Below are 27,990 nucleotides of genomic sequence, written 5' to 3'. Positions count from 1 at the left end.
CTGCAAATAATACATGAAAATATAAACACGGAGTAAAACTCACCCCCAAATCGCTTCAGCCCAAGATAATCCTAATTGACATTTTGGTGAATGCCTTCCAGGCACGCCTGCGTGCAAGGACAGTGTATTTTCTATTATCGCCGTCGAGGTTGAGGAAAACCGACTAGGTGTTCAAATGTAGCAAGAAACCCACACAAAAACTCGACCCCCAGCCTGAAACATGTCTCTGTGCTTTATTTGAGGAAAACATAAATGTGGTCACAAAACATCTTCGGGAAGTGGGGTAACTCAGGAAACCTACAGAACTAGCGAACGGGTCTGAGTAAGAGACACGGGGCCACTGCCATTCTCAAGGGCGGGGGAGCGGACACTAAGTTATTTTCTTCCGGGGAAAGCAAGGTTAACTCAAGCTGCAGAGCCCAGATGGTCATTCGATTTACAACTGTCTAAAGAGGAGCTGTATCTTTCCAAGGGCTGAGTTATGATGACTTTAGGTATCGATCAGATAGAAGTGCCGACCCTGTATTCGGCGGAGAGTCAGGGGATGAGGAGTAGAGGGGAGACGGTGGTGGTTACCGTCTTTATGTAGTTTTCGAAGTCACTTCCGAAAAAGAAGATGAGATAATAGTTGAAGATACCGGCAAGGGACATGAGGAACAGGAACAGTATGATTCGCTTCCCAAATATGTAGCCTGGTGTGCTGGAAAAGAGAGAAAACGGTAGAAGTGGCAACTGAGATGGGCTTAACAAAGAACGTTATCAATTTGAGACACAAGGGGTTTCAATTATAGTTCCTTTTACTCAGGAATGCTCCATTGACTTCCTATGAAGAACGGAAGGGTCTCTGCTACTATTAATCACTGAACGTATTTCAGAACCAAGCTACGAGAGCCGAGACCCCAAACCCCATCATCGTTAGGGCTCTGCTCTACAGCTTCTCTGCGTTCCCCCAGTGTCCTTCTGAACCCTGATGGCGTGAAGGCAGTGGGTGCTGTCGGTCGGTCGTCAGGCATTCTGACCCGGGATTAGGAACCCCAGTGACTCGTTCCGACCCTTTCTGCAGCCGCTCTGCTCCAGGAGTGCCTGCGAAGCCGTGCTGGCCGCTGTGTCTCACCCAGGACTGAAGTGCCTCTCTGAGACAGGGGCTGGTTTCACGAACCAGTGAGGCTGATGGAATCTAAAAGGTGCTTCAGGATCCGAGGGTTCAATCTATTCTCCTGAGGCTGCTTGGGAATGAGCCATGTTCACGCTAATGAAAGCTGGACCCTGAGCAGCGGAAGACAGGCTCTTACATTTTAAGCAAATGGAGGTGGGGCAGAGATGCTTTAGTACATTCATATTCTTCTCTCAAAGGCTCTAAATCCTACGCTGCTTAGGCAAATCGTCAGCTGGAGTCAGGAGGCAGCTCCCCAGTGATAGGTGACCACCTAATTGTGCACAGCGGCTGCCCTGGCTTCCCTCTGAACGATCCTTTTGTGACTGCCATGGCCGGATCCAACCCGGGTAGCGCTAGCGCGTTTGGAAAGTCCAACCAAATGGCTCGTTAAGGCTGTTAGTAACGACCCAGTGAGGGGACCCTTTGGCAATCATGGCTGCTCAACAAGAACAGCCAACTCAGCTAAACAGGTTCGTCAGTGCTGCTGAGCATTATGGTTTTTGACATAATCAAGAGAGAGAGCAGAATTTGGCATCCCCAGGCTCGACGTTAGAAATTTTATCTTTTTGAAATGGACCCCAAAGCTTCATCACGGAACTCCTAACTTCCCTATGTCAAGAGTCTGAAAAACGTTCAGCGGTGCGACTATTTCCTTGCTACTCAAAGTGTGGGCCGCGGACCAGCAGCGTTGGCATCCACCGGGGGCTTGTTGAGAAATGCAGAATCGCAGGTCCCTCTCTGGATTCAGCGGATCCAAATCTGCGTTTTGACAAGTCCCTCCGTGACTCACAGGCCATTAAAGTTTGAGAAACATGGCTGGCCGACATTGTCCCTGCTCCTTGGCCCGCTGTGTTCTTCTGCCCTGTTCTGACCTGTTCTTCTGTCCTCGGTTCCCTGTTTACAGTCATGCTCATGAAGTGAGACCTCCTGTTTCTTTATTGGGGAGAAAAATAATATGCTCTCTAAAGAGAGCATGATGGGCTAAATTGTGTCCTCCCCTCCCCCCCCCCATTCATATGTTGAAATCCTAACCCCAATTCCTCAGGACATGACCGTGTTTAGAGACAGAATCTTTAAAGAGGTAATTAAGGTAAAACTGTAATCACCAGGGTGGACCCTGACTCAATATGGCTGGTGTCCTTTAAGAAGAGAAGATCTGGACACAGACCCACACAGAAGGAAGACACAAGGGAAAGATGGCCACCCGTGAGCCAAGGAAGGAGGCGTCAGAAGAAACAAGGCAGCCAACACCTTGATCTCAGATTTCTACCCTCCGGAGACAGTCTCTGTTGTCTGAGCCACGCCGTCTACGGTACTTGATTACCGTGGCCCTGGCGGACAAATACAGTCACCTGCTAATGCTGATGAGAAAGTAACAGAGTCTAAGGAAGGGCTATCTTTTAGCCAGAGAATAGAGGGTTCAGAGAAATTAACTTGTGAAAAGTCAAATATTGTGGTGGCTCAGATTTATCACAGGAATGAGGCCACCATATGCTCATTACAGAAACAAGAAAAAGCGATCTGCAAAGCTGTTTCAGAATGTGCTCGAGATAAATCTGCGGTGAAGGATGAAATGGCAGCGCCTGCTGCTGAAATAGTGGTGTTCTTGACTTCGGGGCAGCATTTTTCAAAGGTCTCAAGGCATCCCGCCCCCGAGGAGACGGCTGGGTGGTGCCTTAACTCTTCCCGGACCGTGCGAAGGGCGTGGAAAGCAAGGGTTCAGCACGTGCCCACCACCCGCAGGGCTAAGTGTGAATGGGGGTCCCCACCTCGGGCACTTCGGGAGCCTCAGTTTGAAATCTGTCCAGCCTGGCGGTGGGCGCGGTGGGGGCAGAAGGAAGGGCCGGGGTGGGGGGCCCGCGGGACACGTCCTGCATAATTAGACTGAAACCCAAGGCATCTCTGTGATTGTCTCTGGAAGCTGATACACAGTTCTCTCTAAATGGGGCGGGGAAGGTCGGAATTAAACGAAGCATCTGAGAGACAGGCATTTTATATCTGTGACTTCGTTTGTGGGGTATTGGTAACCTATTATCCAGGTGGGGAAACTGAGAAGAGACAGGTTGAATGATGTGCCTAAGGGCACACAGCCAGGAAGAGGCAAAGTGGGAATTCAAACCTGTCTGGGTGAGGCCAGAGTCCTGCTCTGTCTACCTTCCCGAGGGCTCCTTTGGAGACTAGGATTTTGTTGTTACGTTTTGAAATAAATGTACCCCCCCTCTTTTACACACACACAGCATCAAACCTACGTGAAAACATCAAAAAGGCATTATGACAGGGACACCCGAGTGGCTCAGTCGGTTGAGCACCCAACTTCCGCCCAGGTCACGATCTCTCACAATTTGTGAGTTCGAGCCCCGCGTCGGGCTCTGTGCGGACAGCTCGGAGCCTGGAACCTGTTTCAGATTCTGTCTCCTTCTCTCTCTGCCCCCCCGCCCCCCAACTTGTGCTCTCTCTCTATCAAAAATAAATAAAATAAAATAAAAAATTCAAAAAGGCATTATGACAGACAATTCCCATCTCGAATGTGCCTAAAACTTCGAGGAGGAGGAGGTGTGGTGTGAGGTGTAGCTGGGGCCAGGCACCAGGACCCCTGAGCTCCAGCCCCCGCTCCCTGCTGTGTGGCCTTGGGCAAGTCACTGACCCTCCCCCGCCTCACATAAAAATATATATAAAATGTGGGTGGAAAAATAAAACTGCATGGTCCCATCTGGCCTTAAAATTCTGTTCTTTTCAGAAAGGAAATACCACTTTAAACCCGGTAACTTCTAAAGGGAATAAAAATTGTAAGGCCCACGAGAACAAGATATTGTTCCTCTGCTCACCCACATATCTCCAATAAATCAGGCCCTCCAGAGATTTTTGTCAAATGAATCATTCTCAGAAAAGAGGCATGAACAGCCTTCAGTGATTCCCACACTGTGTGCAGAAGTTGTTAAAATGCATACTCCCAGGCTCCCACCCTAGAGATTCTGATTCGGTACGTTGAGGGTGAGGCCCAGGAATGTCTATTTTTAACAAGCACCCCCAGGCAATTCTTGGTGCACTTGGTTGTTGGTTGGTGGGTTGGACTTTAGAAACACCAGCCTTGAGGGGCGCCTGGGTGGCTCAGTCGGTTAAGCGTCCGACTCCGGCTCAGGTCATGATCTCACGGTTCGTGAGTTCGAGCCCCGCGTCGGGCTCTGTGCTGACAGTTCAGAGCCTGGAGCCTATGTCTCTTTCTCTCTCTGCCCTTCCCCTGTTCATGCTCTCTCTTTCTCTCTTTCTCTCTCTCTCTCTCTTTCAAAAATAAATAAACATTTTTTTTTAAAAAGTCAAGTAAAGGTAGATGATAAAAGGCAAGCAGTCTTGTAATATAATGCCAACTGCCGCTGAGTTTGGGTCCCGATAGTAGCTTAGAATGAAAGGGGAAGAAACTAAAATTCATTTTTTTTTGAGAGTCAGACAGTGAGCAGGGGAGGGGCAGAGAGACAGAGGGAAAGAGAATCTCTGGCAGGCTGCATGCTGTCAGGACAGAACCCAACACAGGGCTCGATCTCACGGCCCTGAGATCTGAGATCTGAGACCTGAGCTGAAATCAAGAGTCGGACGCTTAACCTACTGAGCTATCCAGGCGCCCCTGAAATTCACGTGGTTTGAGATGCTACAAACTACCTAATCAAAACAGGAAGAAAAGTGTCAGGGAGTAGGATGTGGGGCTGAGAATCAGAGCCATAAGCTTCTAGGAGGGACAAAGGTGGGGGCTCCAAAATTCCAGAAGGAAGAAGCTTCGGTGGGGGAGACACATCAAGGAATGTCATGCCCACCCACTGCACCCAAAATGACACTAGAACTTCTGATGTGGATAGGGCCAAAGCAACTTCTGGGGAGGAGCAAAGATGATTGACAGCCCCTGGGAGAAATTCCTGGAAGGGTCTCCCTGAGCAGTATCTTCCTCTATGGTGAGCCCAAGAACTAAAGCAGATCCCGAAGACATTTGGCCATTAGAGCATCTGCAGAGAACAAGTGCGACACGGCCCAGGGACGGAACTGGGGATCCGAAAGAGGGGGTCCACGGCGGAAGAGGGTATTAGCACATAGTTTCCAGAAGGCAGAATTGAAAATCCTCTTGGACCTAGCCATAGAGGCTCTCGGGGTTGCATCTACCTCAAACTATATGTCGGTCTAGATTAGGATTAGACATTTCATCCCATAGATGTCATTTCTCCTGATGCCAATAGCTCCGAACTCTGTGTTCAGAAGTGTTGTGAGGCCGTGTTTGGTCTCAGCAGGAAGGAGCACCGTGATGGATGAGTAATGAAGGCTGTGGGTGTGGGACAGGTGAGAAGGCTCTGAAGGCACCACAGACAGTGGTAAAGGGGCCGGTGGGATCTCACGGGGGAGACTAGGACAGGATTTAAGACGTTAGGCCAATTACATTTTAATGAGGTCCAGGGAAGTCTAGTATTTTTAAGATTTTAAGTCTAGATCTTATTATTTTTTGCCACCTCGGTTCATTCCCTAGCAGTGATTACCTTTAAAATGCAGAGAGCCTACGGGCAAATCAACAAATGTTGTCATGCTCCACAGATTGTCTTAGAATTAAAGCGACTTTAAGATCTCAGGCGAGAGGTGACAGGCGAAGAGAACAGTGACTGGGCCAGACCCCGAAGACTCTGTGGAGGAAGACAGGGATGCACGGGGAGGCAGCCCAAGAGAGCAGAACCCCCTTATTTTACTGATAGACACCCCACCACCCCTCGCTTCTTGACAACAGGTGCTCTCCCGGGAAAAGGCGGAATAGAGGCTTTCCAGAGTGGAAGAGAATGAGGAATATCATTTATGAGAGTGTTGATAAGGGTAAGAGAGATAATGGAACTGTGGTTTTCAAGGGTAAATAAGAACCCCACTAGAGAGGAATGAATAGCAGACGAGCCCAGGAAAGAATCTCTGAGAGACGAGTCATTCTTCTCCTGGCTGCAGCTCGCCATCACCCCCCAGCCCCCAGCCATTTAGTTTCACAGGCTCCCAAGGTCCCCAGATAGAATGCTTTCACCTGCCGACCTCCCAGGATGTCAATGCCTTTGTCACCGCTGCAGATGTTATCTAAACGGAGAGCCCATTAACCGCGAGAGGAGGGTGCTATCGTAAGAGACAGGGGGGTACGTGAAACTAGACAAGGGAGAAAAATGGAGGGGAGGGCTGGAGTCACCACTCGGGCAGGCGGCAGCCTCCCAGAACACACGCCTGGCTCCTGGAGCTGCTGGTACGTTAAGAATTCGAAAGAAGTGGGAGCGCCTGGGTGGCTCAGTCAGTTAAGTGCCCGACTCTTGATTTCAGCTCAGGTCACGATCTCACGGTTCACGAGTTCAAGCCCCACATCGGGCTCTGCGCTGGCCACGCGGAGCCTGCTTGGGATTCTCTCTCGCCCTCGCCCTCTCTCTCTGCCCCTCTGCTGCTCACTCTCTCTCTCTCTCTCTTTCTCTCAAAAAATAAATAAATAAAAAACATTCTAACAAGAATCCTGAGGAACTGGTGGTAGACTATAACATGTCTCCTGTAAGTATCCTCATTTATTTTATGGAAATCCGGATTTCCCAAACCGGGTGTAGCCAAAGTTATAGCTGCTGCTCTGGGGCTTTCCGTCTGGCAGCCTCCATCAGCCATGCAACGGGGACTCTATTCACAGGCTCCGTCCTCTGAGTGTTCGTGCGTCCTATTTTTGCAACATTCTTCCTGCTGGTCCCTGGAAAATCTGTTACTCAAGAGAACTGATCACAAGGTGCGCGTTTTAGTTCTCACTTCTTTAGGCAAACAATGAAACGCTTCACTCACCGGAGGCCTTGGGAAGCCAGACCCAGAAAGTCAGACTCTGAAGGGTGGGAGTAGAGCAGGGGGCAGAGGGGGTGCAAGAATGGGCAGCGGGCGGTGTGAAAGCATCCTTCGTGGGCCCGACGCCACGTAGAGGAATTTGTTACTGGGCGTAGGAATCAAGTCCCCCAGCTGTATTTGCCGAGCCCGCAAAGTTCAGGGGGAAAAGGGGGAGGGATACTATAGCCTTCACCCTCCAGCCCCGAGTGACCCCCCGCCCAGAGCCTTAAATCTTGGGCAGAATATGGTGGTGAACGATCCCTCTTCTTGCTCAAAAAGTGTGGCTCACACCCTGGTTCTTAAACAGTCCCAGTGGCCTACCTCTGAGTTCTCTCCCCCAGGTAGCCGACGAAGTATTTTTGCCTCACGAACAGGTACATCAGGCCAGCAAAGGCGGCGGGAACTGAGTGGAGAAAAGGAAACACCCGTGTGAGTTTCACAGATGCCAGAACATGCTAAGTTAGCATGGTATTAATCCAGTCATTATACAACGAATGCTGGTCACAAAATCTAGCAGAAGCCTCAAGTGCTGGCAGCTGGGGCTGAACTTCAGCAAACGCCCAGGGCTGGTAGAAACCTAGGACCTCGATGATAGTAATGTCACTTTCTACGGGCATCGTGGTACAGTTTACAAAGTGTTTTCCTGCCCATCATCTAATCTGAATCCTTCGCACCTGCCCAATATCATCTTTGCTTATTCGAGATGTGAAAACTTGGGCTTCAGGGGTCAAAGGGCTTGTGTAAGACTGCCAGGTGGGATGGGTGGTGTGTGTGTGTGTGTGTGTGTGTGTGTGTGTGTGTGTGTGCGTGATGTGGTCTGGGGCGGGGGATGGGGAACCAGACCCGAACCCCAAGCCCAGCTCTAGGCTGGCTCTCTTAAAAGTATACCCTTCCCCTCTGGGCCACCAGGCAGTGCAATGCTCAACCTTTTCTGAAAAATTGCTGCCAATTCAGAAAACATCTGTAGGGAAGGAGATTCCCTTTGCCTTCTAGTCCCCTGAGGAGCATCTGTGAGCATCGGGAGTCCTGAACCTTGGATTTGAGAGTTAGAAAACCCAACCCCACAAGAACCATTCAGATCAGGAGCTAATACTTAACTCATTCTACATCTGGACAAAGGGCTGATTGCAGCTTTCCTACCTCTCAGGAATAATTATGAGGGTGATATAAGTGCATGGGTATAAAAGCACCCTGAAGACCTGCCAGCATTATTCAAATGCCAAATTAATTGTGTCGACAGAGTGCTTTTTATATGTCAGGCACTGCCCCCAGGCACTTTGGGTACTTGGGTCTCCAATCCTCCCAGCCCCCTGGTAAAGAGCGTATCACTGTCGCCATTGGGCAGATGAGGAAATTTAGGCTCAAGGAAGTCAGTTTGCCCAGCTGCACTTACCAGACCAAAAGACCCATGAGGACACACATCTTTGGCCAGCCATCATCTCTGTGCTTGGCATAGCGCCTGGCACATAGTGGCTTTCAAAAATTATTTGTTAAGTGAATTAATAAACGTCAAGTAAGCCAAAGAAAAGATTGTTAAAAAGAAAACCACACACCCAAGATGGCATCAGTTAGGCCAAGTCCCCAGACTGGGCTTCCTATCTAACCTGATAGCAATTTCCATCTCCCTCCAAAATGCAGTCTTAATCTGTAGTCAGGAATTTTCTGATCCGAGCCAAGGCAGTCATGGGTCGCATGGGCCCTCTCCCACGTGGGGGATGGAAGGAAGGTGAGGTCTGCAGGATAAGGGCCCCTCCTCTCCTCTCTAAGGGAAAGAAACCTTGCCCGGAAAAAATCCTTTTCTTTTGCTGACAACTTTCTTGCCTCACCCTCCTTCCTATAAAAACCTTCCATTTTGTACAACCCCTCTGCACCCCCCTCTGCTTGCTAGATGGGGTGTCGGAATCGTGAATCCTTTAATGAAGCCGATTAGGTCTTCAAATTTATTCGGTTGAATTTTATTTTTTAACAAGGTGGAATCTGAAACCAAGTTTGTATAATTTTAAAACCGTGTTACCACCACCCGTGCCATCAATAATCACATTTACTGGGCTTCTATTGTTAGGTTGAGCTATATGAAACTGCTATTTTTGTGGATCCTAAACTGTCAGGCATCAGCAGTTTTCTATGGTTCAATCTGATATATGCCATGCACTATGTCAGGGACTTTATGCACAGTCTCTCAAGCATCCTGGGAACTCAATTATTCCTGCTTTACAAATGGGGAAACTGAGGCTTAGGAAGGATGAGTGAAGAACAGCCCAGGGTCACAACACCAACAATGAGTGTCCTCACAATAGTCTCTAGGGATGCCTGAGTGGCTCATTTGATTAAGTATCTGACTCTTGATTTTGGCTCAGGTCATGATCTCACAGTTCGTGTGTTAGAGCCCTCCCATCAGGCTTTGCGCTGACAGCACGGAGCCTGCTTGGGATTCTCTCTCTCCCTCTGTCTCTGCCCCTCCCCTGCTCATGCATGTGTGCTCTCTCTCTCTCTCTCTCTCTGTCCCTCTGTCTCTCAAAATAAAGAAAGAAAACACTTAAGAATTTAAAAAAAAAAAAAAAAAAAAGAACCGTCTCCAGTCTGTCAGTCCCCAGACCCTCCCAAAATACTAGTGTTATGTGACAGGTAAGAAAACCAAAACACAAAAGAAACCACTTATGAAGTTCATGCTATTATCTGAAAGTCACGAAACTGTCACAATTCACAATCTGCCCTGAACAAAGTTTTTCCTGGTTTGTCCCATCTGGATGGCTCTGCTCTAACTTACCAGCACATCTCTCTCTCAACGGGAGCTAAACTGAACATGAGCTCACAAGAGTCAGGGGTGGAAAATGGCTGTGCTCATGCCTCGTGGACCCACCAGGCCGCTTGGAACAGTAGGAAAAGCACAGTGGGTTCGAATCTGGACTCGAAAATTCTGAGGTTTGAGCAAACCGCTTGTCCCTCTGGGACTCGGGCTCCTGCTCCTGTAAAGTGAAGAATCTGGGCTAGAATGATCTCTGAGGTTCCTTTTGACTAAACAATCCAGTAATTTACTATAGAGCGTAAGAAGTGACGATTACTGAAGAGGGTTTACTGACACTTTTGACCCCTAGCAATGCCAACAACTGCTTGGCAGAAAATGCATAGTCCCGGGGCTCTGAAACACCTTCACACTCCCTTTGTATTTATCTAGCTAGAACAACTCTACATCCATCTCTATCGAGTATCATCTAGGACCTAAAAGGAATCGTAACTCCTCGTATAAGCATAGTTTGGCTTGATTTTTCAAGTGACGCCAGACACGTTTCCTATTTCACTCGGGATAGATAGTGGTAAATAAATAGTGAGTGATAACGGCCTTATGGAGCACGGGAGGAGACCACATGCTGTCCCTGAAGGAGTTTCTGCTGCCATCCCTCACCTCTGTTCTCTGTCCCTGCGCCTGATTTCTTTCCTTCATGGCGCTTCTCACTCTCGGCAACAATGTATCCATTCGCTTTTCTTCCTGTGGTTCATCTCACCAAGTGCCATGTGCTCGGCCACTACGTCTTGTTATTTATCACCGTGTAGCTAAGCACAGGGCTTGTCACGTAGGAGGTGCTCAAGGTCTATGCATCATATACGTGGATAATGCAGAAAAGCCCTGGTGCAAAATCCAGGACTTAGCGCCAGAGACCTGGGCTCTGTTTCTGGCTCTGTTATTCACCAGCTGAGTAACCTTGAGCCCGTCATCTCATCTCCCCTAACCAAAGTGTTCTCCAGGCGAATAGAGGGAGGGGAGCCTGGGTGGCTCCGCGGGGTTAAGCGTCTGGCTCTCGGTTTGGGTTCAGAGCCTGTGTGGGACTCTCCCTCTCCCTCTCTCTCCCTGCCCCTCCCCCACTCGCTCTCTCCACCACTCTCAAAAAGAAATAAAGAAACTTAACAAAAAGATAACAGAGGGAGATAATATGCCCTCTACCTACTCCCTCAAGTGGGAGAAGAGGTAAGGATTAAAGAGTCCCTCGGGGGACACTTGTGGCCCTTTCTTACACACCCCCGCGGGGGGCCGCATTGTGGAAGCTGGCCAGGTCACGCCAGCCCCCCCTCCCCGCCCCCCGCCAGGCACAGTGCCAATCTCCAAAGGGGACCCGAAAAACACGACTCTGGTTTCCTGGTCCTTTTAAGTCAACTCTGGGAGTCAACCTGCTGAAGTCAAGACCGTGGGCGGCTGCTAACCCCAGAGAAGGCTGGGGACCTGGAATCCGGCCCGTGGCTCTGCAGACCCAGGCCCGACAGAGGACCTGCCACCCTGCCAGCTTATTAGCAGAAGAGCAGAGTGACGTTGGTCCCAGAATAGATCCCTCAGGCGCCCTCATTTATAATGCCCTTGTATCTGCGCTAACACTGCTTAAGGATTCTGAGTCACATTTAGCCTTAAACCACCCTTGTCGGCGCAGAAGCTCTCAACCAGCCACCGGAGAGCAAGCATTAGCAATGCATTATCGCACCCGCTCCGCACAGGCGCAGAGCATGCCTGAAACACGACCTCCCGAGGGTTCTCACCTCTCCGAGGGCTTCACGGGGATCGGAGCTGGAGGTCAAGCAAAGTCTTTTCAACAAAAGAGCCCGCGCTTGAACCTCCCCACGGCGCACGCTCCAGAAAGAGAACACACAAGGAGAAGCCAGAGTTACCTTGGCTGCAGAGCAGCCCTGCGCTCCAGAGCACGACAAGGAACGTGGGGTACGCGTCCACACAGTTTTGGCTGTAGAATAAAAAAAATAAATAAATAAGGAGAAGAAGCATTAGGAAACACGCTACCGCGGCACCGTCTGAAAATCACCTGAAACCCCAAGCCGATAATCACCATCACGCATGAAGCACGAACCCCATTCATGACTCCACTTATGAGACATAGGCAGTGGTATAAAGCAAATACATGCTCAGAATCCATTTAGTCCCTTCCTCAGTGAAGCCAGTCGGAGACTCGGTTTCTTGATGGATTCGTTTTGGCAGGGTTCCTGCTCCTGGCTGTGCCAAAGTGCTTCTTGGAATTGAAAAGTGAGCAACACAGACAGCAGGGCTGTGGCAGCTGTCAGGATTGGGGGTGGGGGGTGGGGGGTGCAGGAGAGAGGAGCCCAACTGAGAAACCTTTGTCAGACACACAAGTCAGCTCAGACCCACAGGCGAGGCTGGGGAGGGGGGCGGGGAGATGAGCTTCGAGCGTGAAAGAAACCAGGGTCGATTCAGAAAAGCTGACGCTCAGAAAAGTCTCGTGCTGGTGGTGCGATCGCCGTGTTCAGGGCTCAGTCTTCACTCTCGGGGAGGGGCCCTCCCCTCACACCAGCCACCATGCTGATATTTTACACCCTTTGTCCCCCCCGGACACTCACCGCAGCCGTGTGAGCGCGCAGGGTGACTGCATGCGTTTTCTGCGGCTGCTGGAACAGGTAGCCCCAAACATCAGGGCTTAAAACAAGACAAATCATCTGGAGGTCAGAAGTCCAAATGGGTCTCACTGGGCCATGGTCAAGGTGGGTCAGCATGGCTGCAAGCCTGCTGGAGATCCTAGGGAAGAATCGGTCTTGCCTTGCCTTTCTCAGCTTCTAGAGATCACCTGCATTCCTTGGCTTGTGGCCCCCTTCCAACCTCAAAGGCAGCAGTGGCCGAGAGGGTCTTTCTGACACCCACTTCTCCGCCTCCTTCCTTCACAGTTAAAGAACCCTTGTTAGGGGTGCCTGGGTGGCTCAGTCGGTTAAGCGTCTGACTTCCTCAAGGCATGATCTCGCAGTTCACGGGTTTGAGCCCCGCGTCGGGCTCTGTGCTAACACCTGAGCCTGGAACCTGCTTCAGATTCTGTGTCTCCCTCTCTCTCTGCCCCTCCCCCACTCACTCTCTGGCTCTCTCTCAAAAATAAATAAACATTAAAAAAGAAAAGAATCCTGGTGATCCCATTGGTTCCACCCAAATAATCCAGAGTAATCTCTTGATTTTAAGGTCAGGTGGTTAACGATCTGAATTCCTTCTTGCCATGTAACAGAACCTACAGGTTCCCGGGGTTGGGATGTAAAGATGTTTGGGGGCTCTTTATTCAGTCTACCACAGTTACCCTCATTTTCACATGAGAAACTGAGGTTGGGAGAAGTTGACTAACTGCTGAGTGTCACTGAGCTACAAGGTGGTGGGACCAGGATGCACGTCCTGGTCAGTCCAACTCTGTAACCATATCTGTTAGCTTTTCGACTACACTAAAAAAATAGCAAATATCCTCTGGAAAAGTTGACAGTCTCGGTCAGGACCATCAATATGCACATCCACATTGATAAAAACCCTCAACAAAGTAGGGCCAGATGGAACATACTTCAACATCATAAAGGCCACATATGAAAACACCCACAGCTAATATCATACTCAATGGGGAAAAACTGAGAGTGTTCCCTCTGGGGTCGGGAACAAGACAGGGATGTCCACTCTCACCATGCACTATTTAGCATAGTACTGGAAGTCTTAGCCTCAGCAGACAACAAAAGGAAATAAAAGGCATCCAAATTGGCAAGAATGAAATCAAACTTTCATTATTTGCAAACAAGATGATATTCTATGGAGAACACTGGAAAGACTCCACCAAAAAATTGATAGAACTAATACGAATTCAGCAGAGTCGCAGGATATGAAATCAATGTACAGAAATCTGTTGCATTTCTCTACGCCAATCATGAAGCAGCGGAAAAAGAAATCTAGGAATTGATTCCATTTACAATCACACAAAAACAATAAGATACCTCGGAATAAATCTAGCCAGAGAGGTAAAATATCTGTACTCTGAAAACCGTAGAACAGTTATGGAGTATCTTGAAGACGACACAAAGAACTGGGAAAATATTCCATGCTTATGGACTGGAAGAACAACCATTGTTAAAATGTCTATACTACCCAAAGCAATCCATACATGTAATGCAATCCCTATCAAAATACCACCAGCATTTTTCACAGAGCTAGAACAAACAGTCTTAAAATATGTATGGAACCACAGAACACTCTGAATAGCCAAAGCAATCCTGAAAAAGAAAAACAAAGCTAGAGGCATCACGATTCGGGACCTCTAGCTATATTACAAAGCTGTAGTCATCAAGACAGTATGGTACTGACACAAAAACAGACACATAGATCAGTGGAACAGAATAGAAGATCCAGAAATGGACCTACCACTACATGCTCAACTCAACTTTGACAGAGCAGGAAAGAATACCCAATGGAAAAAAGACAGTCTCCTCAACAAATGGTGTTGGGAAAACTGAAGAACAAGGTGCAGAAGAATGAAACTGGACCACTTTCTTACAGCATACACAAAAATAAATTCAAAATGGATGAAAGACCTAAATGTGAGGCAGGAAACCATCAAAATCCTAGAGGAGAACACGGCAGCAACTTCTCTGACCTCGGCGGTAGCAACGTCTTACTAGACATGTCGCAAGAAGCAAAAATGAACTCCTGGAGCTTCATCAAGATAAAAAGCTTCTGCACAGTGAAGGAAACAAACAACAAAACTAAAAGGCAGCCTACAGAATGGGGGAAGATATTTGATAAAGCATTAGTATCCAAAATCTATAAAGAACTTGTCAAACTCAACACCCCAAAAACAAAAAGACCAGTTAAGAAATGGGCAGAAGGGGTGCCTGAGTGGCTCAGTAGGTTGAGTCAGTTAAGTCAGTCCAACTCTTGATGTTGGCTTAGGTAACAATCTCACAGTCATGAGATCGAGCCCCATGCCGGGCTCCTCATTGGTCATGGAAACTGCTTAAGATTCTCTCTCTTCCTCTGTCCTTCCCCATCCTCAAAAAGAAAAGAAAGAAAGAAAGAAAGAAAGAAAGAAAGAAAGAAAGAAAGAAAGAAAAAGAAAGGAAGGAAGGAAGGAAGGAAGGAAGAGGAAAAAATGAGCAGAAGACATGAATAGATGTTTTTCCAAAGAAGACATCCAGATGGCTAACAGACATATGAAAAGATGTTCAACATCACTCATCATCAGGGAAATACAAACCAAAACCACACTGAGATACCACCTCACACCTGTCAGAACGGCTAAAGTGAACAACTCTGGAAACAACAGATGTTGGCGAGGACGTGGAGAAAGGGGAACCCTTTCGCATTGTTGGTGGGAATGCAAACTGGTGCAGCCACTCTGGAGAACATATGGAGGTTCCTCAAAAAGTTAAAAATAGAACTACCCTACGACCCAGCAATTGCGCTCCTAAGTAGTTACCCAAAGGATACAAAAGTACAGTTTCAAAGGCAGTGCATGTACCCCAAAGTTCACAGCAGCACTATCAACAATAGCCAAGCTATGAAAAGAGCCCAAATGTCCATCAACTGATGAATGGATAAAGAAGACGTGGTATACATAAATACAATGGAGTATTACTCATGCTATGTGCAATGACGTGGATGGACCCAGAGGATATGCTAAGCAAAATAAGTCAGGCAGAGAAAGACAAATACCCTATGCTTTTACTCATATATAGAATTTGAGAAACAAAATAGATGTACATACGGGAAGGGGGAAAAAAGAGAGAGGGAAACAAATCACAAGGAACTCTTTATGATGAGAACAAACTGAGGGTTGAGGGAGGGAGGTGGGTAGGGGATGGGCTAGATGGGTGATGGGCATTCAGGGAGGGCACTTGTCGTGTTGAGCACCGGGTGTTGCATGTAAGTGATGAATCACTCAATTCTACTCCTGAAAACAATATTACACTATATTTGAACTAACTATACCTTGGATAAACACTTGAAAAAAGAAAAAAAATACACGCACATCCGTGGAAAAACCACCTTACGAGACATGGAAGTGTGAATGGGGAAGGGCAGTGCAATGGAGTGGAAAGGGCATGTGACTAAGGTTTCACCTCTGACCTGACATTCACCATCTGTTTGTCAATGGCAAAATAATCACTTTGGATGTAGTTTTCTCACCTGAAACACTAAGAGACTGATAGTAACTCTAAGATCCACGTAAGCTTTAAGAGTTGCTCTAGTGCGGTGGTCCTCAAAGTGTTGTCCCTGGATCAGCAGGCATCAGAAATACCTGGGAACTGCAAGTGTTAATGCCCATCTGAGACCTACAGAATTAAACACTCCAGGGGTGGGGCCCCGCAATCTGTGTTTTAACGGGCTGACTGTTTTAACAGGCCCTCTAGGTGACTCTGAAGCACACTCAAGTTTGAAAACCACTGGTCTAATGTCACTCAAACTAACAGGCAAAGCAAAGATGCACTCTTCAAAACGTATTTGGCCTTTTATCCGAATTCCTTCCTTGGATTCCTTCATCTGGACCCTCCCCGATCTGGTTCTCATGACTTTCCTCCTAAATCGGCGACGGACCCTTATTCAGACTGATAGCGTCTCATGCCTCAGTGGTACCATTGAGAACTCTGGAATGACCGAGCCCTGGTCCATCCCCCGCAGAGAACCCAGAGAGGATGTGCCGTGTCCCTGACCACAGGAAGTTTCGTGTCCCTCTGACGATCAAAAGATCCGCCACCGGAGAGGTCAATGAAATTAAAGGTAAGAAAGCAGCGTATCCTACCCTGGGATACAGGCACAGGGGAGAGAGCACAGCCCCGCTGAGCTTGCTGGGTACCCAGGGGTTTCACTGATCTAGCGGACACAGTAGTACTTACGTAAGTACTTCTGTGTCTCATTCCCAAAGGTGGAGAAAAACAAAAGGGAAAATACGAGTCCTTTTCTCCACAAACACATTGATGGTGTGGTGCATCATGTTGAACACAGCACAGTGACCTGTCCACAAACCCGGCAAGCGCCTCGGAATCAGACCCGGAGGAAGGGCAGGAGCCTTGAACCGACTTATCATTTGGGGTGAAGTACTCAGCAAACAAACAGGTCCCGTACGCAGCTATGGAGCGCCCCAACGTCACAGCTATTACATATTAGAGGAACAAACCCACAGCCTTGGGACTGAGAATGTGACCCTGGAAAACTAGGTCACGTTATTATGTATTTATTTAATTGAATTAATAAAATTATTTATTTAATTGAATAATGTTCTATGTCTGATGGGATCTAATACCTGAGGCTCCAACAATTTGACGATCTATTAATGCCAAAGATCGCCCCTACGTCCTCCTCATTCACATGCTTCTGGTTTTGTTTGTATTTGAGTACTGGCTTGGGCTGGGTGATGCAGTTTTTCAAAATGCTTAATTATCTAAGGAATTTGCTCATTAGAGAGAACGGTATAGTAATGTGACATTGGATCAGTCCTTCAGTCATTCCTGCCTGTTGTCTCAAGTCACCCGAGTCCTTCATAAAACACGGTCTGTCTGGATTGGAATGAAACTCCCAACTCCTGTCCCTCGATCTAGCTCAAGCCAGTCTTTTTCCGATCCAGAGTCTCTGACCCGTCTTCGATCCACAGCTCCCCAAGCATATGTCCCTCCTTGACAGAGAGCCACCGCCGGGCTGAATTCAAGTGTCACTGGTCAGTGACAGGGCCGTCCCTTGAGGTGGAGCCGGATGGATGTTCACACGCTCTTTAAAGGCACAAAGCCTGGGTCCGATGCCTAGTCTGCCGCTGCGTGAGTGCACTGAGCCTCAGTTTTCTTCATCTATAAGAGGTGAGTGGAGACGTAAGTAATTACCGCCCTGGCTTATGAAAATAAAATGAGAGAGCGGTGCCCAGCCCAGAACAAGCATTCAATAAACGGTGACTGTTACCTCTCCAATGTCTTCCTTCTTACAGTCCCCAGTGGAAATGCCCTTCCTGCGGACAAATTATTATTACTCCAAATTTTCTTTTGTGGAGGGTTTTGTGCCGTTCTTTCTACGAGACAAAATTGACAGGCCCATCTTGGCTCTCTTCATTTCCCCAGGTCTGATTCTGAGGCACTTGCCCGATTTGTCGACAAGTCACTCTGCTGTGTTCGTGGAGAAAAGGACTCATATTTTCCCTTTTGTTTTTCTCCACCTTCGGGAAGAAGTGCAGGAGAACTTACTAAGGGTTTTGTTTAGGTTGACTGCAAGCAAGTAAATGATCACTAATAATAGTAATAGTAGCTATACTAATGGATGGACTCAATGCAGAACTATTCGCTTCAAGTTATTTACAAGTCCACCCTACTTAGAAGTGAGCCTAAAGCGGATTCTGAAGGGCGCCTGGGTGGCTCAGTCGGTGAAGTGTCCGACTTCAGCTCAGGCCATGATCTTGCGGTTCGTGGGTTCAAGCCCGGCGTTGGGTTCTGTGCTGACAACTCAGAGCCTGGAGCCTGCCTCGGATTCTGTGTCTCCCTCTCTCTCTGCCCCTCCCCCACTCTCTCTCTCTCTCTCAAAAATAGATAAATGTTAAAAAAAAATAAAAATAAACAAAGTGGATTTTGAGAGGTGCAGGGGAGAAGGGACATTAGGGTGGCGTTTTCCAAAAAAATGCATTTTGTAAAGCACTAAACCCTGGATATGATCTGCCCAAAAAAAGGGATGGGGGTGTATCTGTAGTTAAAAAAGACTTCCCCTTCTTGGAGAACCAAGAATCACAGTGTTCCTCAGTACCTTAGAAGTTCTCAAAAGTCCTGTTTTACAGAACTTGCTCTCCTCTGTAATACCTGTTACCAGCCCAGGAACATGTAATCTATGGGACGTGTGTAGAAAATTACATTTCTCCGGAGACCCGTCACCTCTCTGCAGCCCGTGCTTACCAGCATCATGGGGAAGAATCTTGGGTCAGTTTAACTGAGATTTTTCTCCAGAAATCAAGCTCTGTTCCAGCTGTGCTCATCATCTGGGAACACGGCTTTGGACTACGCCTTGCACACGTGAACAGAGTCAAGGTCAAGATTCTTTTTATCTCTCAAACCCTGACTCGGCTCTACCCTCGTAGACCGTTAACCGGGGCCCCGTTGGAGCCGATGGGCCACACCCAGCCGCGATACCCGTTTATCAACTGCCCCCCCCACCCCCTGATCTCGAACCGTCTGCATCACTCAGCAGTTATATTTGGTGCTGAAAAATCTGCATCAGGCGTTTCAATCCGCCAGCATCATTTATCCTTTATGCTAGTTTTTCTTTACAGCCATGGTCTGGAAACATTTATGATCTCACACCCCATCAACCAGAAGATCTGATCGTGCAACCCTGTGACGGGTATGATACACACAGCACTCTCAACCTGTGTATTAAAACCGAGCAAAGCTTAATTTCTTATTTTTTTTTGATAGCAAGATTAAATCCCTGTTCTTTTCTTGCTGCACGTCCACGGCTCAGCTCGCACCCTCTTTGGTGCTTTGGGGGCCAGACGAGCTACGGCCGGAGAAGAGTCCCTATGACACAGGACCCCTTGGCAGGAACTTCCTGGCAGACGCAGGCACACTTGCGCCTCTGGGTTCTCCCAGCACGTGGTGGCCCGTGGCCCTGATCTTTCAGCCCTTGGACAAACCACCACAGGCACACAGAGTGCCGTCAGCTGGGTCAGGGAGGAAGTGGTCTTTGTAACAGAACCACAGCAGCGTCTGGGCCGCCTCCCTCTTCCAGAAAATTCTCCCCCTTAGCTGCTCCCGCTCTGCAACTCCCTCTCCTCCTAACTCTTGTGGCTCTCCTCCCACGGAGGTGAAGCACAGACGCGTGGCTTGGGGGAGCTGGGCCACGCGCCCACACCGTGGGGACCCCCGGCGCAGCCGGGATGGGCCACCACGGTCCTCCAGCGCCTTCTTCCCTCCGGAACCCCGCAGCCTTGCGGAACTTCCAAACCCGCCCTCCCAAATGACGCAGCGCAGCGGCCACCAAAGGGCGACTTCTGCAATTTGGAGGCTGGCGCCCCCGGGCCAGGTATGGGCGGAGCCACTCCTTAGGCGCAGAGCCAGCGCCCCCCTGGGGGACGCGGCAGAACCCGGACGGCCTGGCCTCCTCCACGTCGTCTTCGTTGCTGCCAAAACGGAAACTGAACTTCCGCACGAGGTGCGGGGAAACCACCGCAGGTCACCTGCGCCGCCCGGCTTCTCCGGAACGGAGCCACCCGGTGCAACTGCTAATAACGCGGAGATCTGGGCAGAAAGAAGCTTCTCTTTCCCAAGTAGTCAAATAGCGTCAATGTGCCCTTCGGGGTTGTTTGCAGAGAGCGATTCGGGTCGTCCCTGATCAAAGACACCTTCTTCGCACCTCTCGCACGCAGAGTGTCTGAGAGGCGCTCTCACGGCTCACCCTGCAAATGGCACAAAGACAGATGCGCCCTACGTACGTTCCCTACGCTCCTTTAAGCGTCGGTGTCTAAAATGGCTTCAGACACATCTTTAAACTTTTCCGACTGATTCTGAGAATTAATACCCCGAAGGTCCACATGTTAAAAGAGAAATATCCCCGTAGGTAGTTTAGCAAAGGATTTCCCTGAGACCAGACTGCTGGAATGACCCTACTCGGGACAGCAGAGTGTGAGCGAGGGGGGCCCCACGGCAGGTGGCGAGGGCCCGAGTAAAGGGGAGGTCTTGGAGGGGCTTCGAGCACTCGGGAGTGGCCTCAAGTCCCGAGCCCAAAAGGCAAAGGGCTCGGAAAGGGTGAGGGGCCCTGGATATCAGCCTGTGCCAATTTCCTTGGGTATCCACGACTGCCCCTGTGGAAAGATCTCTGCGGCCATCAGAGCCACCTCCGAGTTGAGACTGAAGGCCAGCTCCTTGGCCAGCTCCTCTCCGAAGCCTTTCCCCGTGACAGGCCCCTGGTCACAGGCACAGAGAAGCAGACAGGCCACTGCCTGAAACTGCTGTTCAAATACATTCTGCATAAAGGAAAAACGCGTGTGTGAATAACGTCCCTTCAGATTTGCATCCCGAGTAGCTCCCATCTCCTTCTCTGAGCTGCTCAGGTATTTTCAAACAGCTTTTTTATTCAAAAGTAAAGAATGGCAGGGGGTGGGGGGGTGGGGGGGATGGGGAGGAATTGCACAGCTCCCCCATTCTTTCTGTTCTTGTTCTGGTTGCTCAAGGAGAGTGGGCGTTACCAAAGGTCCTGGCACACCTCCAGATGTCCCCCCAAGGGGGACGCAAGGGACAGTGAGCTGAAGGCTGTCACCATCGCATCCCACCTGTTGCCTCCAAAGCCAGCCGATGAGTTTGCATGGCTGGTTTGCATGGTAGTCCCTTCGGACGAATTCCCCAGGAAATCGGTAACGCTGTGGCTACGTGACTGGCTCAGAGGTTTCTGGAGCACGGGGGAGCTGTGGCGATCGCACCTCTCCCCACTCCAGCCCCCACTATCCCTGATTCCTTTCTTTAAACACTAGCCCTTATTAAGATGACCAAGGGTGCCCCCAACACCCCCCACCCAGGTGAGGTTCAATCGTCCCTGGGAGCTCTGCCTTCCTGGCACTCTGAAGGTCGACCCAGACAGACATGTAGCCTTGACGGTGGCCTTCACTCCAGTAGGAAGGCCCCCTTTCCCCAGGGCCCCACTCTGTTGGTTTGCAGTATCAGGGTTTGAACTCACTTGGCAGTGTAGACGCGTTCAAAGGCAAGTGTTCCCGTCCTCTGGAAGCTCCGCCCATTCTGTGTCTTGCTTTCATGCTCCACCTTGTGGGCAAAGAACCCTGACAGAGGGAAAGGTTTGGATCTGGTTTACCATGGGCACGTTCATGAGCCTGTTGTCCCCTTATTTTACTAGAACGTTAAATGTTTCCTCGGTGTGCCCTCCAAACAGCCCGAATGTCTTCTGTCAAACGTCATTTGCCAGAAATTCACTCAGCAGCTGTCTCTACTAACCTCTGACTTGCCACGAGCCAGACACTTAGCTTGCATCCGAGAACAAAACACACAAAGGACGTTGGCCTGAGAAGCTCATGCTCTGGCGGGGGTGGAAGAGGAGGAGGCAGACGGTAAACCGCGAACAAAACACTTAGATGAAATTTATCCAGTGCGCCCAGCCGCGGATGGAGGGGAACGCAGAGCCTGGTGGGGGGCCACGTGCAGTGCCCACAGGGTGGACAGAGCGAGAAAGCACTAAGCGAGCCCAGGCCTGGAGAAGAGGATAGTTGAGAAGCGCCTGCCGGATTTGGTGGCGTGACTGTGACCTTGATGTGAGCCGCGGTAAGAAAATCAGAATTCATGCCCATCTCATGAGCCACAAGGAGTCACTGGCAGGGATAAGCTGAGCAAGTGGTGGAAGCAGGAAGCCACTCGGTCTTCTGCATGGGGAGCGTCCAGAGGGGTCAGGACCAGGACAACGGAAGATAGGGAGCCCGCTAAGGTGGGGCGGTGGGCTGGGGGCGGGGGGGTTGCCGAGAAGCCAGAATCCCAAGGGTCTGTCTATAGATTGGATGGAGCGGGGAGGGATGAAGGTCTCTCTCCCTTCCCCTCCTCTTTTACGCCTCTGCTCCTATTTCCAGAATATCAGGGGTCCCTGTGGGATGCCTTTTCATCAGCTTGATATTAGCCTCCTCAAAAAGCTGTGAAATGGAAGCCTTATCAACCGTGTATAGGAATAAAAGCCTTCTCTGGTTTCCTTTTGGGCAAAAGCACAGCTGTACCCTAGCAACGTGCCCGTCTGGGGGCATAGCAGCTACGGGCCCGCTGGTAAGCAGGGGGCGTCACCCTCCAGCAGACCCCTGACATCTATTCCTTCGATGGGCCTTGTGCCCACTCCTCGGAGTGAGCCATGCTGTCTCCCCTTTGTAGACAAGGCCCCAGTGACTCAGGGGGGTTGGGTGGCATTCCCAGAGCCACCCCACTGGGGAACAGTGAAGCTGGGGACTCAGATCCAAGGGGGCAGATGAGAATATTTTCTTCCTGTTGCTGTCACATTGCAGCTCACTGCAGGGGACCCACCAGCCACACGGGGTTTAAGTACACATCTGTCTGTTCTGAATGTCTCTTCTTAGCACAAAGGACAGCAGGAAGTCCTGCTCACTGACTTTCCAGAACCTAAGGGTTCTGAACCTAAGGGCCCAGAACCTAAGAGGCCCTCGCCTCTGAACAGGTGGCAGAGATAACATTAAGAAAGTCAGAGGTGATTTCTGCAACCAGCAGCACGACGTGGCTATAGTTCTCCGTGCCTGCCTGCCTTCTCTCTCTCCTTGCTCAGACAGACGCCTTCCTCGTTTGCAGGGCTTGCCCTCGACCTGTGACTTCCAGCCCGTTCCTGCCGCCTCTCCAGGCCTTTGTCTCATCAGTGTTCTCCCCAATTCCTGAACCTTCCCTCTCTTTTTTCCTCCTTCTCTTGACCCTAGAAACATACTCGGATCTTTCCTACCCATTAAACAAAAAAGCAAGCCTGCCCCAGCCTACGAGGCTTTCCCTCTCCCTCCTTCTTAGCTACACTTGAACGAATTTGCCTTCCTTTGCCCACGCCTCACCCCCCATTCACACCCCACCCCCGTGTTATCTTCTACCATGTTACAGAAACCTCGAGCACAGAGACCATTGATACGCTTATCTTGGCCAGCTGCTGATGGTAAGCCAAACCAGAGAGATAGCGCCAGAGTCAGAGACACAGAGAGAAAAGGCTGCCGACCACTAAAGAGCACACACACCGCATGCCGGGCACCGCAGGCTACTTTCCCTAGGTTGTTCCATTGCAGGGTGGTTTTGTTTGTTTGTTTGTTTGTTTGTTTGTTTGTTTTTTGGGTAGGCTTCATGCCCAGTGCGGGGCTTGAACTCACAGCCCTGAGATCAAGACCTGAGCTGAGATCAAAGGTTGGACGCTTGACCGACTGGGTCACCCGGGCGCCTCTCCGTGCGATATATTCAACAGACACGTACGGAAGTTATCGTAGCCCCACTTGTCAGTTGAGGAAGCTGGGAGCCAGAGAAGGCAAACAGCTTTCTCAGGATCACATAAAAAGATCTTGAGGACTTAGGCACAAAGTTAATACGAGCCAGCAGTGCGATAACAAGTGTTCAAAAGAATAATGCACCTGTGATTATCTTAATAGGATTGATGTCTGGATCTCAGGAAGAGTGAGTTTCCCTGTACAGGAAGCGTCTGTCTGCATCTTAGAAAGCTCAGGGCAAGATGGGTGGGAGGGTGTAACCCAATGACAAGGGACTCTGGAAACCAAGTCACAAAGGAAATGATACATTGATGACAGGATAGCTGACTCTGTAAACCTAGAAGCAGCAAGCATAGCCCAAGCTTTTCCAGACAATAGAAACAGGACCAGTGGATAGAAGTTACAGGGCAGTAGATTTCAGCATGTGTAAGAAAGAAGTTCTTGAGTAGGGAGCATTTGAATAAATGAATTTGAGGCAATAAATATAGCATAAGCGTCTACTTTTTGGAATTGGATTGAATCTCAGTCCAACCATTGTTCTAACCTCTCCAAGCCCCACTTTGCTTATCTGTAAAATAGGATCGATAGATCGATAGATAGATATAGATATAATTCACAGGCTGCAAGGATTCAGTGAAATAGTATTATGCCCAGCACAAAGCACCATGCTCGACACAAAGCAAACTCCCAATACACCTAACAAGGGAAAGGGGGAGTTCAGTAGCTGTGAGCTCTCTATCACGGGAGGGTCCAGGCCGGAGCTGTTGAGAATGCTGCAAATAAGATTTCTGCCTTGGGGGCGCCTCCTGAGTCCTGTTTCCACGGCCCATTTAACCCTACGTTGGGCCGTTAGGTCTTCCAATATGGTGCCCGTGAGATTCACTTCAAGTGTGTGTGGTGGGGGTGGGAGTACCAGGGATGTCACGGAAATGGAGGTGTTCCCTGCCAGCTCTCTAGCCCTCCTTGTCCTATGCTCACAAACCCCTGTGAGAGCAGGGCCACGATGTCTCCCTTCCTGGCTTCACGGTAAGAAGAGAGTTGAGGCGAGAGGATGATGCCAGTTCCCACCGCCTTTCCCCACAACCAGAAGGGCGGCAGGAACAGCTCTTCTGCTGGAGGACATCTCTTCTCTGCTGCCACTCAGGCTTCCATGCATGGGCTCAGTGGCCCTTCCCCTCGGCTCACCTTCTCCTCTCAATCTAACTAGTTGGGCTACTTATGGAAATCACTTTCTCCAAATCCATGCTTATTGCCTGCGTGTTTCTGCATGTCAACACTGCTGGCACCTCGGCAGGAGGGGTCGGAGGCCCTCTGGATGCTATTTATAGGAAATGCATCTATCTGCATTCCCTGGGAAACCAGCCTTTGGTGGTTCTGGCCCAGCTTTCTTGGAACGACGTATTTGAAACTTGCTCTGTGCTTCCAGATCTGTGTTTTGCTGGATCGAGCTGGAAGAGGGCCACAGGTTCAAAGATCTTGATGACTCAACAACGTTTCAGAGTCGGAGGGGGAAGTTCCAGCGGGCAGGCCGGGCTCTGGCCTCTTTCTGGGAAATGAGGTTCTCACACAGTGAACAGAGAGCACAGACCCTGGACACCATCATGGACACATGCGGACCGGACCTCTCTGTCGTGGGGCAAAGACAACGTCTATGGTGCCGGGCGACAACACGGAAATATTTTTTAAAACTAAGAGGAAGGGTTTGAAGTGGCATTTGGCGGGGCAGGGAGAGAAAGGCACCGTTTTTGCATATTTTCTGAACTCTCTGAGGAGGACCCATGGTTGCAACCTTGAGGTTAATTAGCATTGCAAAGAGAGGTTCGGGACAGGCACTTGAACCTTTGCGTTCACCTGAAAGCCCAGGTGTAAGCGAGCACAGATATTCTCTTCCGGGTCGTTTGGATTTGTCTTGTTCCCCGACATGGGCACATTTGACGGTCACAAGTAAAAGGCCTCACCCAGCGGTCTCCACATCACACGGCAGTCCGGGTCTCGGCCTCAGAGGGAAAGCATGGCTTTTATGTGGCTTCAAAAAGAGCCTGAAAAAGTCTCCGGGCCCCAAACGGTGGCTCCACCTGGTCCAGGTTTGCAGCTCCCCACCGGGCAGCCTTCATCCCACATCAGCGGCTGGAGCTCTAGCAGCGAGGCCACTGTGTTGTGTCGCCATCTATCTGAAATGGCCTGCCAAAAGTCAAGGCCCCCACGCCGCGGCTGTTAAGGCTCAGACATTTGGCCGCCTATCATCTCCCCTTCCACACCGTACCAAGGAAGAAGACTTAATCTCATCTGCCAAAAATAATTAGGAACTTCGCCGTCCCCCTCAAGTCGGATCAGGGCTTGCTTTGCACTCGGGGAAAAGCCCGGGACCCACTCGACAGGCCCGGACCGGGTTCTGCATCTCGGGAGCGATGAAGAGACTCTATTCTCACAACAGGAGACCCTTCGGCCTCCCCCAGCTCAGCTCTGAACCGAGAGGCAGCAGTTTGGGGTGACCTACAGCCTTCCAGCTAGCTTAGCCCCATCCACACTGGCCAGTGACAAGGCACTGGCTCCCAGGTCCACCGGTGTTTGTCAGTTACGTTGCCATTTACAAGGGGGAGGGTGGGAGGGGAGACCCTACACAGAGCTGGAAAAGCACCGCCCACTCACCCAACCAGAACCGTCTTTGAAGGCTTCCTACTGACCTTGCCTGGTCATCTCTTTTCCCTATCCTTTCTTTCCTGGGACACCCACCCCACAGCTATGTCCCCATAAAGCCAGGACTCTGACCATCACAAGGGCAGTGGGGGGGGGGGGCGGTCCCTGGAGCCTGGAGGTGTCTGCACGTTGAATAAATGAATCCCTTGCTGATTCGCAAGGCCAAGGGAGCTCCTGATGCCTGCAGGAAATAGCAATGGCTCGAGGAATGGCAGACTAAACAACCCACCTGTTCCCTCTCGGAGCTGCAACTTTATTGTGTGGATTTAACATGAAAATAGTTGGGTCAAAAAGCAGCCAACTGTTGTTCCACAGAGGAAACATACAGGGGAAAGCGGGTCTCTCTGGTGTGGGGAGGTCTCAGGGAGGCCTTACTCAGGGCTCAGAAGGCTAATCCTCAGCCTCTGTCCAGATTCAAGTTGGGGGGAAATAACAGAGGATCCCAAATTGGTGAAACATTCAAATTTCCGAAGTGTGACAACAGTGTGTGAACACGCAATAATTACCATTAAGTGGTAACAGCCGCCCTTGGTAGTTACTTTCCTTTTTCCTCTATCTTAATAAACTGCAAAACACAAAGCCACTGGAAATACTTAGAAAAAGAATCTGTGGCAGTCCTAACTCGGAACTTGAAAGAGAAAATGTTACACAGTCTTGTCTTTTTCAGGTCCCGGTACCTTGCGTATTTCTTTCTTCCTTGCTCGGTTTTCTTAAGTGATAGCGAGGTGGATGGAAATGCAAACCCCGTGCAAGAAAAAATGTTTCCTCTCTCTCTTTACATTAATAGTTAATATATAATGCGTATGAAAAATGCTTCAAAACTATACATCGCTAGGAAAAAAAAATATTACAAAGAATCTCTTTCTTCCAAAGAAAAAAGAAGCAATACAGAGATAAATGATAATAAGGTGATTTCTTCCTCCCACCATCCAAATTCAATTTTTTTTTTTTTTTTTTAGCCTACAGGTGACAGGTAACGTCAGTTTCACTGAAGTCAGCCCAGCTGCGCTTAACAAAAGCCCAGTGTCTTGAGACAACATGTATTTCACTTTCCCTTTCTAGGCTTCTTGCCTCCCACCCGGTCTCTGGCCACAGTAATTAATAGTTAAAATGCTGACTGCAGACACTTTAGTAAGGGTTTTTATAAAGCTTCTAGATCGCAGTCCCGGCTTTACAAACATGGTTAGTCACCAACATCGAAGTGCAAGAAATACCAGAAGGAAACCCCCAAAGTCATGCATAAATGCATATATCCTATACATTCAAAGCAAAAAGAAAACAAATACAAATAAGGGGAAAGTGGGCAAAAGTGTGCACAGACACAGAGAACGGTGTGAGCCTCTGACTTTCAAGCGATTGACAAACAAAATCTGTTTTGTCTCCCCCTCTGAGTGAGGGCGTTCCCTTACCGTTCTGGACCACGCTGATGAGGGTGACAATGGCCAACAGGACAATATTGCCCACGGTTTCCTGATCCATGTTTGCTTCAGGCTCTCCGGCAAGGACTGCTCCTGTCTGGTGACACCCTGTGCTGCTCAGAAAGAGGAAGTGAGGGCCCTGCCTTTCATCACT

General features: G+C 49.5%; 1 protein-coding gene across 2 annotated transcripts; it reads right to left on the bottom strand.

The window, feature by feature from the left end:
• Positions 1–218: 218 nt before the first annotated feature.
• Positions 219–27,990, bottom strand: ALOX5AP (arachidonate 5-lipoxygenase activating protein). 2 transcript variants are annotated; one of them, XM_049647418.1, is made up of 6 exons: positions 27,828–27,990; positions 21,444–21,543; positions 12,359–12,533; positions 11,660–11,730; positions 7,328–7,409; positions 3,601–6,906 (listed from the first exon to the last, which is right to left on the bottom strand). In XM_049647418.1, exons 1-6 carry the CDS (start codon positions 27,895–27,897, stop codon positions 6,898–6,900), a joined length of 507 nt encoding a protein of 168 aa, XP_049503375.1. In that variant the 5' UTR covers positions 27,898–27,990; the 3' UTR covers positions 3,601–6,897. The 2 variants fall into 2 exon arrangements, with proteins under 2 accessions (XP_049503376.1, XP_049503375.1); XM_049647419.1 differs by lacking the exons at positions 3,601–6,906; positions 12,359–12,533 and adding an exon at positions 219–700 and having other exon boundaries at positions 27,828–27,976.

The sequence above is a fragment of the Panthera uncia genome (assembly GCF_023721935.1).
Source record: "Panthera uncia isolate 11264 chromosome A1 unlocalized genomic scaffold, Puncia_PCG_1.0 HiC_scaffold_16, whole genome shotgun sequence".
NCBI lineage: Eukaryota > Metazoa > Chordata > Mammalia > Carnivora > Felidae > Panthera > Panthera uncia.
The sequence above is the reverse complement of the archived record's forward strand: the minus strand, read 5'-3'. Positions and strand labels throughout refer to the sequence as shown.